At 37.2% G+C, this 17,669-nt stretch overlaps 1 protein-coding gene across 1 annotated transcript; it reads right to left on the bottom strand.

The window, feature by feature from the left end:
- Positions 1 to 465: 465 nt before the first annotated feature.
- ASB15 (ankyrin repeat and SOCS box containing 15) lies at positions 466 to 15,941 on the bottom strand. The gene is made up of 10 exons (XM_015822258.1): positions 15,856 to 15,941; positions 12,907 to 13,047; positions 12,001 to 12,053; positions 11,543 to 11,674; positions 11,039 to 11,197; positions 8,152 to 8,397; positions 7,096 to 7,267; positions 4,121 to 4,691; positions 3,057 to 3,210; positions 466 to 1,109 (listed from the first exon to the last, which is right to left on the bottom strand). Exons 2-10 carry the CDS (start codon positions 13,023 to 13,025, stop codon positions 937 to 939), a joined length of 1,779 nt encoding a protein of 592 aa, XP_015677744.1. The 5' UTR covers positions 13,026 to 13,047; positions 15,856 to 15,941; the 3' UTR covers positions 466 to 936.
- Positions 15,942 to 17,669: the final 1,728 nt, after the last annotated feature.

Raw genomic sequence — 17,669 nt, 5'->3', positions numbered from 1 at the left:
TTGTTTGATAATTTTATGAAATTGTTGTGTGCCTGAAGCTTTTATATGGATGAAAATCCAGCAGGTGTCCATGCCAGAATTTCAAAAAGTTCAGAATGCATTTTGAAATTAGCATTGTCTCTTTAGAACAAGCATTTTGTATGTTCAGTGATAATCTACATGTGAACAAACAGGCTTTGTATAAGAACAGTTTGTACAGATGTATATGTTTGTGTGCATCTTTACATCTTTATATATGCATATAAAAGAGAAACTAAGATGTGAACATCAAATAAATAGAAATATATCTTTGTTTTATTTGACCATGATATAGTGAGTTGCCCTGCAAAATAATCCTAAAACAAAATTAATTATATGAGTGCTATGCTTCTAATCTGCAAGCTGTGAAAAATAGGGAAAAATGCAAAAGAAGATTCTTGTTTAAATACAATCCACATAATATTTAATATGTTTTTTTAACTCTTACACAATTTAGAATTACAAGTTATATTGCATAAGAAATACTTTCTATTAGAATATATCCAGGATTAATTATGATATGCACTAAGAAAAAACACAATTTTTTAACAAATGAACAATCTTTATTTCTTACGGAAATGGAGAAAATGGTAGTGAAACATACTAAAATCAAAATGCATAGGCAGGAGGGAAAACTAGCACAATTCTACAAATACTGTATGTAAGTATAAAGTTAATATAAGAGTTCACACATGTAAAGTTGACAGCCATTTTCTGCTTCTATGACACAAATGGAAATGAAGCAATGAAGCTGGTGTCATTCCCCCCCCCCCCCAATATTCAAGTGTAAGGTATAAAAAAATCTCTTCCGTGGGCCTAAGGAAATCATTAGAAGCAATCTCATATTTGCCAATTTAGGTATTTTGATCCAAAGCTTTGTTAACTTTAATACGTAAGGGAATGTGTCTAGGATTCTGATCATTCCAAATGTAATTCTCTTCCATAAAGATCATATTCTTTGAAGAGGATAAATTCTGTTAAAATTGGGGGGAGAGGAAGATTCTTCACAGATAGAGTCTTCTCTCTTCTCACTAATCCTATAGATTTACATATTTTCAGACGGCACAAATGTTTTAGTGGACGAGGATTCTCTGAAAGACAAAAATAAAAGAAATGGAAAGGAAAATATGTCTGATTAATTTAGCACTGAAGAATCATACGGTGGGCAGTAACCTTAGAGATAAATTTGGTCTAACCCCAATACTCAGTGTGAGATACATTAGAGCAGTGGTTTTCAACCTGTGGGTCGGACCCCATTTGGGGTCGATCGACCATTTCATGGGGGTCGCCAAGCAAGGCTGTCCGCCATTTTTTTTGTCCATTTTTTCCCCCTTTTCCGGCAGGTGCCTTACCTCCCTTGGGCTGGGCCCGCTGGTGGTCAGCCTGCTCCGTCTCTGCCGCTTGCCAGCTACGCCTTGGCCGGCGCAGGGGCCAGAACCACGCATGCGCGGCGCTCCCGGGCAGGGAAAGTCCTCGACTTACGACCGGTTTAGTCCTCGACTTACGACCGGTTTAGTCCTCGACTTACAACCGGTTGGGGTCGCAGCATTAAAAAGGTTGAGAACCACTGCATTAGAGCATGACCATCCAGACCATTTGAAAACCTCCACTGAAGCCAAACTGATCACATCATATGGCAACCTGTTTTCGTGGCTGACAGCTCATACAATCAGGAAGCTTCTCCTGATGTCTATCTGAATCCACTTTTTGAATCCACTGATTCAAGTCTTGATCACTGGAGCAAGAGAGAATATTTTTATTTCTCCTTCCATGTGACTTCATATAGTTGGTGCTATCATATCTCCTTTCAGTTGTCTTTCTTATAATCACACCTGATTTCCAGACCTTGGTAGCTCCCCTTTGCTCCAATTTTCAGTATTCGTTTTGAACTGTGATGCCCAGAACTAGACACAGCACTCCAAGTAAAATCTGAAGAATGCAATGTAGAATGGAATATAAATTCCCATGATCTGAACTCTTTGCTCCTATTAATGCATCCCAAAGATAGCGTTTGCTGCTATTAATGCATCCCCAAGAAAGTTTTTACAGTTGCATCACATTCCTGGTTCATGTTTAATTTGTGATCAATGGCAGTATCCAAATCCCTTTCACATGTACTACTGCCTTTTTATCATAGTGCCTTTCTTGTTTTCTATCTAAATGCAGAATGTTACATTTCTCCCTTTTGAATTTTACCAGCTATTTATGCCTCCTAGCTTTGTGTCATCAGCAAACTTAGTAAGTATCTAAGTTGTTGATAAAAGCTTCCTAGATTAACAGGCATGGTAAAATCCAGAGAAATCTATGGTGAAAACATCACATCATGTGATATATGTTGACCAAAATGAGACACAGTTGCCAGCTGCCAACACAGTCTAAAAAAATGCTTCTGTAGCACAAATGAGTAGCATTTGACTTTACCATACATTTCAAATTTTATTATTTCTTTGCTGGTATTAGACAAATGATATCGCTTAAACTACTCTTCTCTTATTGATCATATCTGGTCTGGCTTTCAGATGCTAGAAATTCAAGTCAGTATTTCAAATATATCAGTTTGGAAGGATAGCCATTTATTTATGATCCCAACTAAACCAATGATTATTAGAATTTCAAGAGGATGTGGAGTTTTCACTTACAAGGAAAAGTGGTTTAGAAGTTCCAAATACACCCATTTGTACATTAGATCATAAATTATTGTTCTTTGCCATTGATTTTATATTACACATTTGCTTTTCTGTTACTGTAGTTCTGTAATAGGCTTCCTACCTATAAATTCTCTTGGATTCCATTTGGATAATTCTATATGTCCCAAGATCAATCTCTCCCCTCTATTGCTATAATAAGCCTTGTTCACCTAATCCTTATATATTCACAAGGCTATAAGTACATCTGAAGATGGTATTGTTAAAAAGCAGGACACACTGTTATAACATAATATCATCAAATTATTCAAAATCTTCAAACACAATACATTTTTCTTTTGTTTTCATAGATTAAACAACTGGCCTAATTCTAAGCCAACAGTATTCATTTACCTATTATTTGCTGGATTTCTGGCCATTCTTTCTGAGTCTCCAAGACAAATTTAAGTTTTGTGCAGAGAGGAACATAATCCATATAATCTATCAAAATGCGGACAATGGGTCCAACTAAATGTTTCATCCAAGGAAGTGTAATAAAGTCACAGAACTGAAAGGAAATATGACCAGTGTTATACTAAATTATTTTCAAAAATGTATTATTATAGTATTGTGCAGAATTCACAAACAGATCACATCATAAAACAAGATGCATTAATCCAAATATTTCTTTAAAAGGCAGGAGAAGCTTGTTAGAATTCTTAAAATATTACAGTGCCATTTCATTGTATTTGCAGTTCTCTATGTCTCTTTGGGAAGAAATTGGAAAGCTATATTCTGAGCTGAAATACTGATCTTTACTGGTATATCTAATGACTTATAAAACATTAAACATTAAACATTAAGCTTGTTAACAAAATAGATCATAGAATTCTTCTTTACAATACAGCTGAAGTTCATATGATATCTTGTGTTTTAATAGATAGCCTAAAAGTACCTAAATAATGAAATGACTACATTTGATAGTCAAGATGTAGGCTTGCAACAGTTTTGTAGGGAATCCAAGAATCCTCTGATACCACATAATTTAAGTTTTCCTTTGGATTAACTTGTTCTTCCTTTCTTTCCACATAGCACTAGGCATATTGCTGGCACTACTCTATCAACAGTTCTTCCCTTGGCTCCACCCTTTGGAAGAACATCTAACAGAGCAATGTAATGCCTGCATCTCTAAGCATGCTTATCAGTAGCAGAGACAAGTACAGAAACATGTGTCAGTGTTTTCTTTTTACAACAGCTTTTATCCTCACGCTACACTTGGCCTTTGTCATTATACCTAAAAATAGAAGAAGGAATAAGCATTATTCATACAGATTTTAGTCACGATTTTCTTTGGGGGAAGAGATACAATCAAAGTGAAATATCTGAGATCTTAAATCCAACAATAGCCAACCTAACACTCTCTCCTTAACAAATGTTGATTAATAATAATATTAAATAGAAAAAAAATATATTCTTACAGGATTATCTTTAATTACACAAGATGTCCAGCCTGGTAATATCTCTTCCTCTGTTGCTGGCCACAAAAAAGAATTTCCGAAGATACTGCCATGCATGCAATCAAAACAGAGGTCCACGTTGTACCCATGGTTAAGCAGCAACCTTAGCATGGCTTCATCATTCAAGGCATATTGAATGACACTGGGGAAATGAGTGTCATTCACAAGGTTAAAATAACAGTTGACATTTGCTCCGTAAGAAAGAAGCAACCGTACAATTTCATGGTTGTTTGCTCTCACGGCCACCAGAAGGCAATTGAGAGGATCTTTATTGGGGTCTGCACCAGCTTGCAATAATATTTCAGTGGAGAGAATGTCATTATTGGAAACTGCAAAATAAAGCGCCGTTTTCCTTTCATCATCATAACTTTGTGAAATGTGTTCTGCCAGAAGAACATTGACATCAAACCCATTTTCAATTAGGAGTTCCAGGCACTGTGGATTTTGGCCATCTGCTGCTGAATGGATGGGACTCTGCCCACTTTTCCGAATTGCAGTTCTGGATGTAACTGGAATCAGGAATTTCAAAGCCCTATAAAAATAGGGAAGATGTATTTAATGTGGTGGCTAAAATACAGACAACAGATAAGTTACAAAGATATTAGCTCTGGACTGTATAATTAAGATAGCAGAATTGTGTGTATTTTTGTGTTCAGAAGACTCAGCTTCAGTTGCTGATGCCTGTAGATTACAAGAAAATCTCAGGACTAGGACATTATACAGATAGCTAAATACCCATGAAATTAGACAGTATTAAATGGCAGTATTTAGCCTACATTATCTTTGTGTCTTGGCTTGCATTCATGTACAAGTTACTATGGAGACTATAGGCAAATCTACCTGTCTCCCATAAAACAGTTTTACATGTTCCTGCTCAGATATAGAGGTAATCGACATATTGCTGCCTTGCCCATTATACCACTCATGGAGTCTGGCACTCATAAATCTGATTATCAGAAAGGTTAGTTCTCTTTCTGATCAATAAATTACAATCTTCCTTCTGCAAGACCTAATTCAGACAACTATTAGAACATTTTCTCACAATAGCTATCTCATTATTGTCTTAGGTTTCTTTTTTGTTGTTCTATATTTTACATTTTATTTATGTGCTTTATTAGTGTTTTCTGTGTTTTTAATTCTGTGATTGTGCTTTATTGGTCTGGAATTTACAGTCAGGGTTTATTGAGTGTAAATAAATCTATTTCCTTCAACTTGGGTTGATGTGATGTTTCTGTAATGAAAAATAACTCTATTCTGTAAAGAACCAATTTACCCATAACAACCTACTGCACTTGAAAGATGTATTTTGATGACAGTATCAATTTAGTGACAATCATCTGTGAGTCAAAACAATTTCACTCTTATAACTTGAAAACAAGCATCTGCCCTTTCAGTGACTACTAAATACAATGATCAGCAACTTAGCTACCTCAATCTTTTTGAGATTTATAGCATTATCACTACTGCTTAGCATTTAGAATTTGCCCTTGATACTCATGCATCCAAGATAATGGAATCACTTGTAAGAAAGAGATCTAGGAACAAATTTTTGTCCACTAAATCTCTTTTCATTTCAAAATGTTCATTGTCATGAAAGAGCTCAAAAGTAGGAACTAAATTTTGTCACATAACTTTTGAACATTATTTATTTCCCCTTCTAAATAAATCTGGGGAAATGTTTGATTAGCATTTTAGGATGCAAGTCTGGACCCTTCCTTGAATGATGATGAAACCCAACTTTGGAGATTTCTGATATCAAAACTAGAGAGATATCCAATTCCCTATTAGGTTCATCTCAGGAGACAGCAAAATTGTCCTCCTTGTTTTAAAGAAGGAATTAATTTAAACCAGTATTTTTAGATTGAAAACCTAGTGGAAAAAAGTATGTACCCTGTGGAATGTAGCTGTTCCTAACATGCCTTTCCTCTTGACTGTTTCTTACTCTTCCCATCTTCACTGTTCTTAATGTTAGAAAAAAACCAAACAAATAATAGGGAGAGCAGTCAATTTTTTCAGCATTTATTTTTTTTCTCCCTTAGCTCATTTGTCATGAATAATAAAGGCCATAAGCTACTATGCCTGGGGTATATAATTCTGTCTGATAATTAAACTAAACCTAAACTTAAAATTGAAGAAGAATGAATGATAGAAAACAAAATATATTCTTGTATTTTTAAGACAGTTTCCATAAGGTTAATATGCTTCCAACACTAGAAAAACGACTGCAGATGGCCTGTAAGTATTGTAGAAAACAATTAATCATCATTTAGAGGCAAGATCATCTAAGATACAGCTTGAGGGAAGCAGAATTGGTGAAATTTGTCTTGGTTTGATTTTTTTGGGGTATACAAGACTACGCATGTTTAGATTTACGCAAATTCATAGACATCTTGGAGGAGAGCAAGGGGAGCAAATGACAAAGCCCACATATTTACATAAGGAACAGAGCTTATATAGCAATATCACAATGCAAGTTTCATCATTCTGAAGAGGCCTATGGACCCAGCAGATGTTGAGATTTCTATAGATTTCTCCCTGTTGTTTTTATTTGTAAAGTAGCTGTAGAATCAGGAAAAGCTTTATTGTATTGGGAGGGAAATCACCACCAGTTACAGAAAGATGCAAGCATGTATGATATTCCTAACCATTTAAAGCTACTGCACTCTAATGTTCAGCCCTGAAAAGCAGAATCCCATTTATTTCTTTAAAAAAAACATAGCAGGATTCAGTGGAATGTATTCTTAGGAAAGTTTGTATAGAAATGCAGCCTCTGTTTGAAGGCACCTCCAGGAAAGCTCCCCCTTTTTAATTTTTTGCATATGTTGTCTTATAACCCTTGCATATGCTATATGTTTACAGTGTAAATAAATAACAAAACTGTCATCATTCATTAGGTAAAGTTGTTGGATGAAGAAATATAAAAGGAACACACTCACAAATAGTGCCCTTCATATGCTGCTTTGTGTATTGGAAGATGTCCTGCCTTATTAGGCAAATTGCCACTTCCCCCATATTCCAACAGCAAAGCTATACAGTCAGGATTACCACCACCAGCTGCTTCAAAGAGTATTGATGACCCATCATCAGCTGTTATGTTAATATCACCACCTAGTGGTACAAGAGAAAGTAGACCTATGTCTCAATATTTACTTATTCATCACAATTTTTGAAATCTGTGTACCGTATCATCATGCTCCAATCAATTGCTTATTCTCCAAGTTACAGACTATCCAAGCATTTTGCCTTTGGTTTCCCTGTTTTGAAATATTTTATGAATTGCTACAGCCTTACTAAGAAAGGGAAGTGTCTACTCATTGAATTTGCTTACATTAAGAAGGCAGTATGAACAGTAACTACTTGTTACTAGTAAATCTATGCCAGAACCGTATGTACTAAATTCAATGGCTTCATGGTAGTTAATGTAGACGTGGGAAATATACACATTTCCAAATATATATCTTTTCAAATGGGAAGAAAGATGGAAATTACAGGAAATTCCCTACTCTGTCTGGTTTATCCACAGTTTGATGTTTATAACTACACTTATTGTGCTCTTATTGTGACCATGATAGATAAAAAACAAATAAACTTTAGTAGGCCTTGCCTGTGTTCTCATAAAAGCCATACAATCTGATACTGACTTCTTTAATACCCACTACAGCTTCCAAAAACATAGAAAAGAAGTGGATTTAAGTAAATCTGAGTTAGGCAGCTAACATGTATTTTCAACTGTAAATCTTAAGAAAGATGTTCATAAACCATTTGAAAGCAGTGAGGAAGTATTCTCCTGCTTGAGCAGGGGGCTGGATTAGCAGACCTCCAAGGTCCCTTCCTATTCTATTCTATTCTATTCTATTCTATTCTATTCTATTCTATTCTATTCTATTCTATTCTATTCTATTCTATTCTATTCTATTATTCATATTCTACTCTACCCTTGTTACAGCCAAAGTTTCATACCTCTTGCAATACAAATATTGTTGTTAACATACCTTTATGAATTAAATACTCCAATACATCACAGTGCCCATATTCAGCAGCCACACCTAAAGGTGTTACTCCGTATCCATCTTTCTGTTGTACATTTCCACCATTCTTCATAAGAAGGACAACAATATCACTGCGGCCCCGTTTTGCAGCTTCATGCATTGCTGACCATCGTTTAACACATGGTTGGTTGATGACACAGTTGTATTCAATCAGAATGGAAACCATTTCATGTGATTTCTGTCTTACAGCTTAAGAATTATGACAAAGAAAAAAGAAGGGAAATGTTTAGATGTCATATATTTCAAAATAACCGACTGCAATTGCTGTAACAAAATATTGTGCTTTCACTGAATACAAATATATAATTTTAGCTTAGTGTCAACATCCAGCTCGAGAATCCAAATAAAACTCCAGTTCATTCTGTTTCCAAAAATCTTATTATTTATTGAATACATGGCATGACAATGTCAAAGCATAACTAACTCAGGTTCCCAGACACCAGTTCATAGAATTAAACAATAATTTCTTCGGCCAAACCCCCACCCTCTCTCATAGTCCATGTAAGCAATTTCACTTTGTTATGGGAACCATCTGCTTCCTCTCCACACCTGCTGTAGTGTCTTTGGAAAGGTTTCAGGCTTTCATGGTCTTTGGTGGAATAGTAGAGATTTAATTTCTCCATCTAATCCACTCTAAAGCAAAACCTCCCCCCACTTACTCCAATGGCAAGTTGAAATGAAGAGACACATAGCAGCCAAAGTTTCATTCTTGACACTTAGTTTGTGATGCAGATCAAATTCAACCTGTTATTCAGATTTATATTTGCATTTGATTTTGATAATAATTAAAAATATTTTAGAATTAAGGATATTTCCCCTGCTTTATTTGCTGAAGAATGTACAACAAATATTCAACTTAATGGGCCATTGGGGACAGCAGTTCAGCTACTCTCTACTGGCTATTCATCCAAAAAAATGACATCTATGTTATTGTCATAACATATAAAAATCTTCTAAATCAAAATTTCATTGTAATTACAAACAAGAACGAGGGATTAAAAGATCATTCTGGAATTGGTGGCATGCAAACAACAAGAAATACATTATTTCCTATTGTCATACTGTAATTCTTATATCATGGAAACTAAACGAAACTCAATGGATGCTACAAATATATATATTTAAAATTCCTTCAACAGTTTTAGTGCATAAATTCTGTAAAAAATACAGGGGCCAAGAAGAATAATCTGAAAGTGAAAAAAATGAAACATAATTGAGTAACTGTCAATAAGCCCTGCTACATTTCTATCCAAGTGGAAATCATCTCAAACGTATGTTCCCCTTCTTTGACTTCTCTTAGCACATCTTCCTCATGTGCTGAAGGCTTCCCCTGGAGCTATGCTATCAACACAAAGGGGAAATTAGGTCGTTGCTCAAGAGAATACACCAAAAGCACAAGAATGACATGAAAGTTAGTCTACCCCTTCTGGCTATCAATGGAGGGAGGGGAAAAAAGCTCATTTACAAAGAGACCTAAGGAAGCAGTACATTAAAGAACTTACCATATGTAAGATCAACTTGTATATGTAAGCAAAGTTATAAAGGCAGGCTATGTGTAGTAGAGCTTAATTTATTTATTTATTTATTTATTAATCGCATTTATACCCCGCCCTTCTCCTAGTGGACTCAGGGCGGCTTACAGCCAGTTTAAAACAGAATAACAATACAATATACAAATTTAAAATGTGGTTAAAATAAAATATTAATATAGGCCTTTCTATTTTAAAATTATTTAAAAACCAAATTTAAAATACCCCTTAGGCCAGTCCTGCCAGCTGAAATAACCATGTCTTGAGGGCGCGGCGGAAGGAGGGGAGATCCGGAATCACCCGGATCTCTGGGGGTAGTTCGTTCCAGAGGGTGGGTGCTCCAACAGAGAAGCCTCTCCCCCTGGGGGTCGCCAACCGACACTGTCTGGTTGACGGCACCCTGAGGAGACCCTCTCTGTGGGAGCGTATCGGCCGGTGAGAGGTAATCTGTGGCAGAAGGCGGTCTCGGAGATAACCAGGTCCGATGCCATGGCGCGCTTTAAAGATGATAATCAACACCTTGAAGCGCACCCGGAAGGCCACAGGCATACTCCTCTGCTTATTCCCATGTAACAAAGCTGGCTGCGTAACTTTGGGTCAATCACTAGAAGATTTTGAGTTCTAGCCCCCCCCCCCAAAAGCCAACACAGTGCTGGGCTGCATTAACAGAGGGATAGAATCAAGATCACGTGAAGCACCAATACCACTCTACAATGCCTTAGTAAGGCCACACCTGGAACACTGCATCCAGTCCTGGCCAGCACAATGCAAAAAAGATGTTGAGACTCCAGAAAGAGTACAGAGAAGAACAACAAAGACGATCAGGGGACTGGAGGCTAAAACATATAAGGAACGGTTGCTGGAACTGGGCACGTCCAGTTCAACAAAGAGAAGGACGAGGGGGGACATGATAGCAGTCTTCCAACATCCCAGGGGCTGCCACAAAGAAGAGGGAGCCAAGCCACTCTCCAAGGCACCCGAAGGCAGGACAAGAAGCAACGGGTGGAAACCGATCAAGGAGAGAAGCAACCTAGAACCAAGGAGAAACCTCCTGATAGTTAGAACAATTAACCAGTGGAACAACCTGCTTCCAGAAGTGGTGAATGCTCCAACACTGGAAGTCTTCAAGAAGAGACTGGACAGCCGCCCGTCTGAAATGGTGCAGGGCTGATCTAAACACCAGAAACTCATATGATTAAAGATTTGCATAATCAATTTCCAGGTTCTACAGTGTTCAACCTTTGATCTTACAAGCTTTAGCAACAAGCTAAAACCCCCAAAGCCATTTATAAAATAATTACCTATCAGAAGAGGTGTTTCTCCCTTTCTGTTCATGGTATTTGGCCAAACTCCCTTTGCCAATAAGGTCCTGACATTTTCCACGTGGCCAGATTTGGCTGCCAAAGTTAATGGTGTTTCTCCATCACATGTCTTATATTCCCACATACTTTTATAAGATGCTAGGTTGAATTAAACATAAATTAAGTTTATCAGTGCTTTAGAAATGTTTAATAGATCATGTCCAATCAAAATCTCATGACATTACACTTGCACTGAATAGATGCTTTTGCCACAATCTATACTGGCTAAATAGAATTAGGTGGTAACACCTAATGAACCTTTATCACTGAAAGTACATAGATGTATCTGTGAACACACCTGAAGTGGAGCTCAAACTTAAACAAGCTTATTGGTGCACTTTCTGGAAACAACTTTGAATTCATTCAGCATCCTAGGTGAACATTGACTGGACTCTTTATTCTTCAAATGTATTGATTCTAGCTTCAAAGCGTCGGCCAACTTACCATCCAAGATTACTTCAAGTATTTGCTGAATTGGCTGAACAGCAGCTTCATGTAAAGGAAACCAGCCTCTCTCATCTGCTTCATCCAGAGCATATTTGTATTTCAAATAGTTTTGAAGATCAAAGACTAGTCCTAAAATATATAATCTAAGGTGAAATGAAGCAAACATTTAGGACAGGCTACTGTTATCTTTAAAAAGACAAGAAAGGCTTGTAGCAAAGATTAACACATTTAGTAAAAGCACCAGCTTTTACTGATTAAATGTATGTGAGATTTTGTTTTGCTCAGGTAGGAGATATAGACACCCATGAATATATGGGAAAACAGTTGATCTGGTAGGCTAATTACAAAGAAATTTTAAAAATACAGTATGTGACAACTCACAATGCAAACAACAAAACAGGCCCCATGCCCTTTCAAACGATAATACAATTAACAATATATTTTGGCACATATACCTTCTCTTATGGCAGCTACAAGTTTCCTGTTCTGATCACTCACAGGTACAAACCTATAGAAAAAAAAACCATCTATAGCATCTCACATTTTGGGTGCTATTGCTGTAATCTCATCAAACATGCCTATTTTCTGCTTCTGCAACACTTGTTTCCTTCAAGTCAATCTCAAATTCTGGTGACTTCATGCACACATCCATATAGTTTCTTCAGCAACAATCCAGCATTTTCTTCCAGTCTATCTTACAACCCTGGAATATTAAGGTGGTCCCCCAACCAAACGCTAATCAGGTCCAGCCTTGCATAGCTTTTCAAAACCAGCAAAACTAGATCCTATTATTTAGTTGTGTGTTGTTGTTTTCATAAGTGAATTGGAAAAACTGCATAAGTACTTCTAGTTAGAAGTGAATTTAATTGGAAGGATTACAATCTTTTTTAATGAACAGATCCAATGTTTCTCTAGCTCTCCTCTTATGTCTCATGTCTCCACAAATCAAATAAAATTGCCCACCTACATAAGTTATTTGTCCAATTTGAAGGCAAAGAAGTGCAAATATAAGTTCTTCATGAACTTTCTGCTTTCAGAAACCTGATTTTTTTAAAATCAATATTAAATCAGGAAACAAAAATGGCTTAATAAGAATGTTACCATTACACACTTTTATTATTTATTAAAATATGTATTTTAAATAGATTAGCATCATTGTAAGTCATCAAAGTAGTATAATAAACACATGTACAGATTACCACAAGTTAAATTGCTGAAAAAGTAGGGAATAGCCTAATTATGTTCCCAACATTGGCCTTTAAAGCAATAAATGAAGCACCACATATGAAAAGGATGAGATACTCAGACTTTAAATCAGAGAAATTCAAAACAGGGTTTGGCCTACCACATTGCTTAGCTACCTTGTCTCATGATTGGGAGAAGTCCTTTGCTGATTCTGTTCAGTATTGAGGGACTCCTGGATACTAAACTGAATAGCATATTCAGTGAGATCTTCATTAGAGTCCTTATCTCCTTCCATTCTTTTTTTAGGTTTTAAGGAGCTGTTTTCAAGCCATAGAAAGATGATGCTAAGTTATATAAGTGAAAAATATGCCAAAACATGAGACAATCACAAGTTTATAATTATTACAAAGTTTAATTTCATTCTTCAGATTCAGTGTGAGAACTGCAGTGCAAAAACATAAAGCAAAACATATTATACATTAGCATTCATTACATATATTTCATTTTGTCAAGCAGTCAGAAAGTTCCAAAGCACAGAATTTACCCAGAATTGGTTTCCTTTGAAAGGAAGAGAATGAAAGTTTATTATTCAGCAATATAAAGACTGAGGATCAGCGGATGCAAAATTTAAATTCATTGAACACTCTTCCTTTACCAAAAGTTTAAAGCAGGGGTCTTCAAACTTGGCCCTTTTATGACTTGTGGACTTCAACTCCCAGAAATCCTCAGCTAGCGTGCCTAGCTGAGGAATTCTGGGAATTGAAGTCCACAAGTCATAAAAGAGCCAAGTTTGAAGGCCCCTGGTTTAAAGCAATGCTTCTCTAACTTTCTGCAATTAATTGCAGCTGTTTGGAAAATGTGAGGACTTCCATTTTTTTAAAATTATTCTGACTTAATTATTTTTATGACCTCAGGGAGGTGAACATATCTAATACTCTGTCCTCTTGCTATTTTCCCCACAACAACCATCCTGCAAAGTGAATTGGGCTGTGAGAGAGTGACTGGTCCAAAGTCACCCAAGTGGTTTTGATGCTTAGAACCAGTTTCCTGGTTGCTATCTTGTGCTGTAACCACTTCATTAAACTGGGTCTCTTTTATATGCTTTTGTTTTTAACAATCTGAGTGTTCAATGTTTTTCAGTAAATAACAATTAGAGTTTCATCTGTATAGGTAGTCCTTGTTTAACAATCCTAATTGGGACTGGAATATCCATTGCTACGTGAAGCAGTGATCATGTAACCAAACCGCTTAGCAATGGCAGTTTGGTACTCCCAAGTGTGGTTGGTAGGCAAAGATGCACTTCTATGCAAACTGCCTACTCTATCCAGCTGCCTCCTCTCCAGCCGGGCCTGGCAAACTCTGTTTGGCAGACCAGGTTTCACCACCCTGCCATGCTCGCCTGCACTGCCAACTCCCCCCTCCCCTGCTGCCTATCTCAGTCCTTTTGGACACCCTGCATTTTGCTGCTCCACTTCCAGCTGACCTTCTCCATCTTCTTCCTCCTACTGCTGACAAGGCACACCTGGACGAGGCAGCTACTGGCTCTTCATGAGGACTCAGTATTGTGAAGAGTCAGCAGCTGCCCCGGCCAGGCACATCTTGTCAGCAGCGGGAGGGAGAGGATCAGCTGGGGCCACAGAGAGGTGGTAGGGACAGCGGAATGCAGGGTGGCAGGGGTGCAGTGCAGGGTGGCAAGGACAGAGGAGTGCAGGGCAGTTGAAAAGTAGTAGAGAGATAGGTGTCTTTGGGGGGAGTTGAAACACACACAGCAATATCTTCAAATGGTTGTTGAACAAATGGTTGCTAAGTGAGGACTACTTGCAGGTTTCCTCATCCCTTCCATTTTTAAAAAAGCATTTTAAAGCTAAATTTGGTTCTAAAATTTTGAAATCCACACTTATCTCTTTATTTACCTCCTGATTAGTTTTTGTTTTGTCTTGCGTTGCGGTAACCATTGCTAGCAGAAATGTGATAGAAATCTCAAAGGGTGAAGGGTTGAAAATAAGTGACTCTATCTCATTTTTTATTGTCACATTTCCTACTGATATTGTCCTATCTTTTTAGATTGTTTATACAAAATCACTATTCAAAATAGTGTGGTGCATATGGACTCATAGTCAGCAACCGCACTTGTCAGTTTTCTGATTTTTACTAACCCCATTGCTACTTGTCTTATCGCTAGAATGCTTCAGCAAACCATTTGTCAGCCCCCATTTATCAGCATGGTCCACGTGTGAACTTGCTGACCAGCACTAAGTTTAGGGAGGCAGGTATTGTGGCAGAAAGCAGGTTCTGAATTGGCCTAATGAAGAACTAGGTAGACCTCCATAGATCACCAATGATCTGTGAACTACAGTTTGAAAATCACTAGTCTAGGGAGACAGTATGTCCATAAACCCAATCTCAGATTTCTGTTTTCTATCTCGCCTGAACCATAGTGTGTTCTTTCAGTAACTTCCTGGTTAAAACTGTCAGGGGGTGAGAGAGATTTGGAAAGTCATCTGCTTTGACTGTTACCTAGCTTTCTCTGCTCCCATTGATACACATCACCAGAAAAACCACAACCTATCAACACGTGTTACTACCTCAGAACAATCCACATTTATAACCCTGTTCACAAAAATTGACAGCAAATTCATTATGATTTAATTTTTATTTTCACGTGAAAATAAAACTGAAATTACTGTCACTGACTTATATTCCTGAGCTCTAAAACTAAAATGAAGCATTTCAAAGTACACAGATTTTACTAAAAGTGGATATATTGAGAAGTTTTTCACATCCAGGAATGGTGATTGCTTGGTGTTTAAAAAGGATTGCTTAAAATCAAATTCCATATGTCTTAGTTAGGCATGGATTAAATATTTACTTTTACTCTGTCTTTATTTACTCTGCCTTATTATTTTTTATAAATAATTGTTGATGATTTAACACATTAACAATGTACACATATCAAGTTCTCCATAATAACAAAGGGAGTAACTACACAGACATAAATTATTCACAACAAAACAATCTGTCATTATTTCCAATCTCTGTCTGAATTTATTCATAGCATAATATTTCTGGTTTTAAGTTAACTGTACTATATTAAATGACAATCTATAAAGGGAAAAAAAACTTACCTTTCAAAAGTTTGTCATTGTTTTATTGGCCACTGAATTTCAAACATGTAGAGACATAGGCCTTCGGAGCGGCTGGATCATGTGGTATTTCTAAAATTAAATACGTCCTTGATAGTTAAATTAAGGTTTGACCTCAGACAACTGAAATACAAGCAGCCTACAGGAAAATATGACACACAATTATTCCAAAGTCTCATCAAAGGTTATCTGAAGTCTAACAGATATAATAAAACTATTTGCCTCATGATAGGCAACATCTCGATGGTCATTAACCAGAGCAACCAATGTTTAATGTTATTACTCTGCTGCAGCATGTAGTAGCTTAGCATTTTATGCAAATCTAACCACTTTGGATTTTACTAAACTGTCAATTGTGGCTTAGTAAAAAACATGGCTAAATAAACCATGGCAGATTTCAACGTGTAAAGCTAAAGTTTGCACAATATAGAATTGCAGGTTACCAGGTTATGACTTAGTATATTATATGAATCAGCTGGTATGGTAAATTTGTGTTCAGTATTGTGAGAATTGAGACCTGGAGTCAGTCAAAAGGTTAACCATGGGTTCTAACTCAATACAATCCTGCAGTGAAAAATAGCATCCCTTCCCTTAGGTAAATGGAACAGTTGGAAAGAGCTGCAAATTAAATATATAATATTAACAAAAAATGAATGCCACTGGAGAAAAATGAAAGGAGTTGGATATATGTAAAATAACAATTTATCTTCCACAGTGGAAGTTGCTCTACAACAGTGGTTCTCAACCTTTTTAATGCCGCGACCCCAACCGGTCGTAAGTCGAGGACTAAACCGGTTGTAAGTCGAGGACTACCCAACCAGTCGTAAGTCAAGGACTTTCCCCGCCCGGGAGCGCCGCGCATGCGTGGTTCTGCCCCCTGCGCCGGCCAAGGCGTAGCTGGCAAGCGGCAGAGACAGAGCAGGCCGACCACCAGCTGGCCCAGCCCAAGGGACCCGCCAGAAAAGGGGGAAAAAATGGCGGACAAAAAAATGGCGGACAGCCTTGCTTGGCGACCCCCGTGAAATGGTCGATCAACCCCAAATGGGGTCCCGACCCACAGGTTGAGAACCACTGCTCTACAATGTATGATATAAAAGCAATCATAAGAATAGTTAAAATGTTCTTTACAATTTTAAGCAGCTAAGTCATCCAGCATTTTATCCCATAGTGGCCCACCTGGTATTTAAAAGAAGATGCAGGCATGATAGAAGCACAGTAGCACATTTACAAATTTTAAGCCAATGACTATCAGTGGAACCAACCACAGGAGTATAGTTAAGAGGTTGAGAAGGGCATCACTATTTGAATTCCTGGAGACAATATCGAAGGGTTCTGTAACTGGAACAAAGGAAAATTGTTTAGTTTAACTGTTGCTTTCTTGCTTTCTGTAATCGACTTTTGCACCAGGGAAATCTCATGCAAGCATGGGAAACATGTACATGGATGGGATGTACAGAAGGAAGGAATAAGGGAATGTACAGGAATGATTGATGTCTTCCTTATGATGTAATGGCTCTGTTGTCTGATTTTCATTGGCTAACAAAGTTTATAAAGCAATGCTACTAACTTTCTAAGGTGTGGCACTTCTGGACATAACTCTGCCAGCATTCCAGCACTGGAGTTCCTTAGAAGACTCCCATCTGTATACTAAACAGGCCTAATCCTGCTTACCTTCCAGACAAACATGGCCAAGTAGATGGTGCCATCTGCTGAGATTCTTCAGGAAGATTCTTTTTGTAAAAGAAAAAATTACTTGTTAAGAAGCAGGGCATAGAGATAATACTGCCAGCTATATT

This window comes from Protobothrops mucrosquamatus, unplaced genomic scaffold (genome assembly GCF_001527695.2).
Source record: "Protobothrops mucrosquamatus isolate PMUCROS unplaced genomic scaffold, P.Mucros_1.0 scaffold_172, whole genome shotgun sequence".
Taxonomy (NCBI): domain Eukaryota; kingdom Metazoa; phylum Chordata; class Lepidosauria; order Squamata; family Viperidae; genus Protobothrops; species Protobothrops mucrosquamatus.
This window is presented reverse-complemented; position numbering and strand designations above follow the sequence as displayed.

Excerpts from the sequence above, each read along its gene's own strand:
- ASB15 (XM_015822258.1), bottom strand. The coding sequence starts at position 13,025 with ATGGAAGGAGATAAGGACTCTAATGAAGATCTCACTGAATATGCTATT. Across the intron at positions 7,268-8,151 it reads GGAGTATTTAATTCATAAAG|GTGGTGATATTAACATAACA; the intron begins GTATGTTAACAA and ends TTGTACCACTAG. Across the intron at positions 1,110-3,056 it reads AGAAATCCAGCAAATAATAG|AGAATCCTCGTCCACTAAAA; the intron begins GTAAATGAATAC and ends TTTGTCTTTCAG.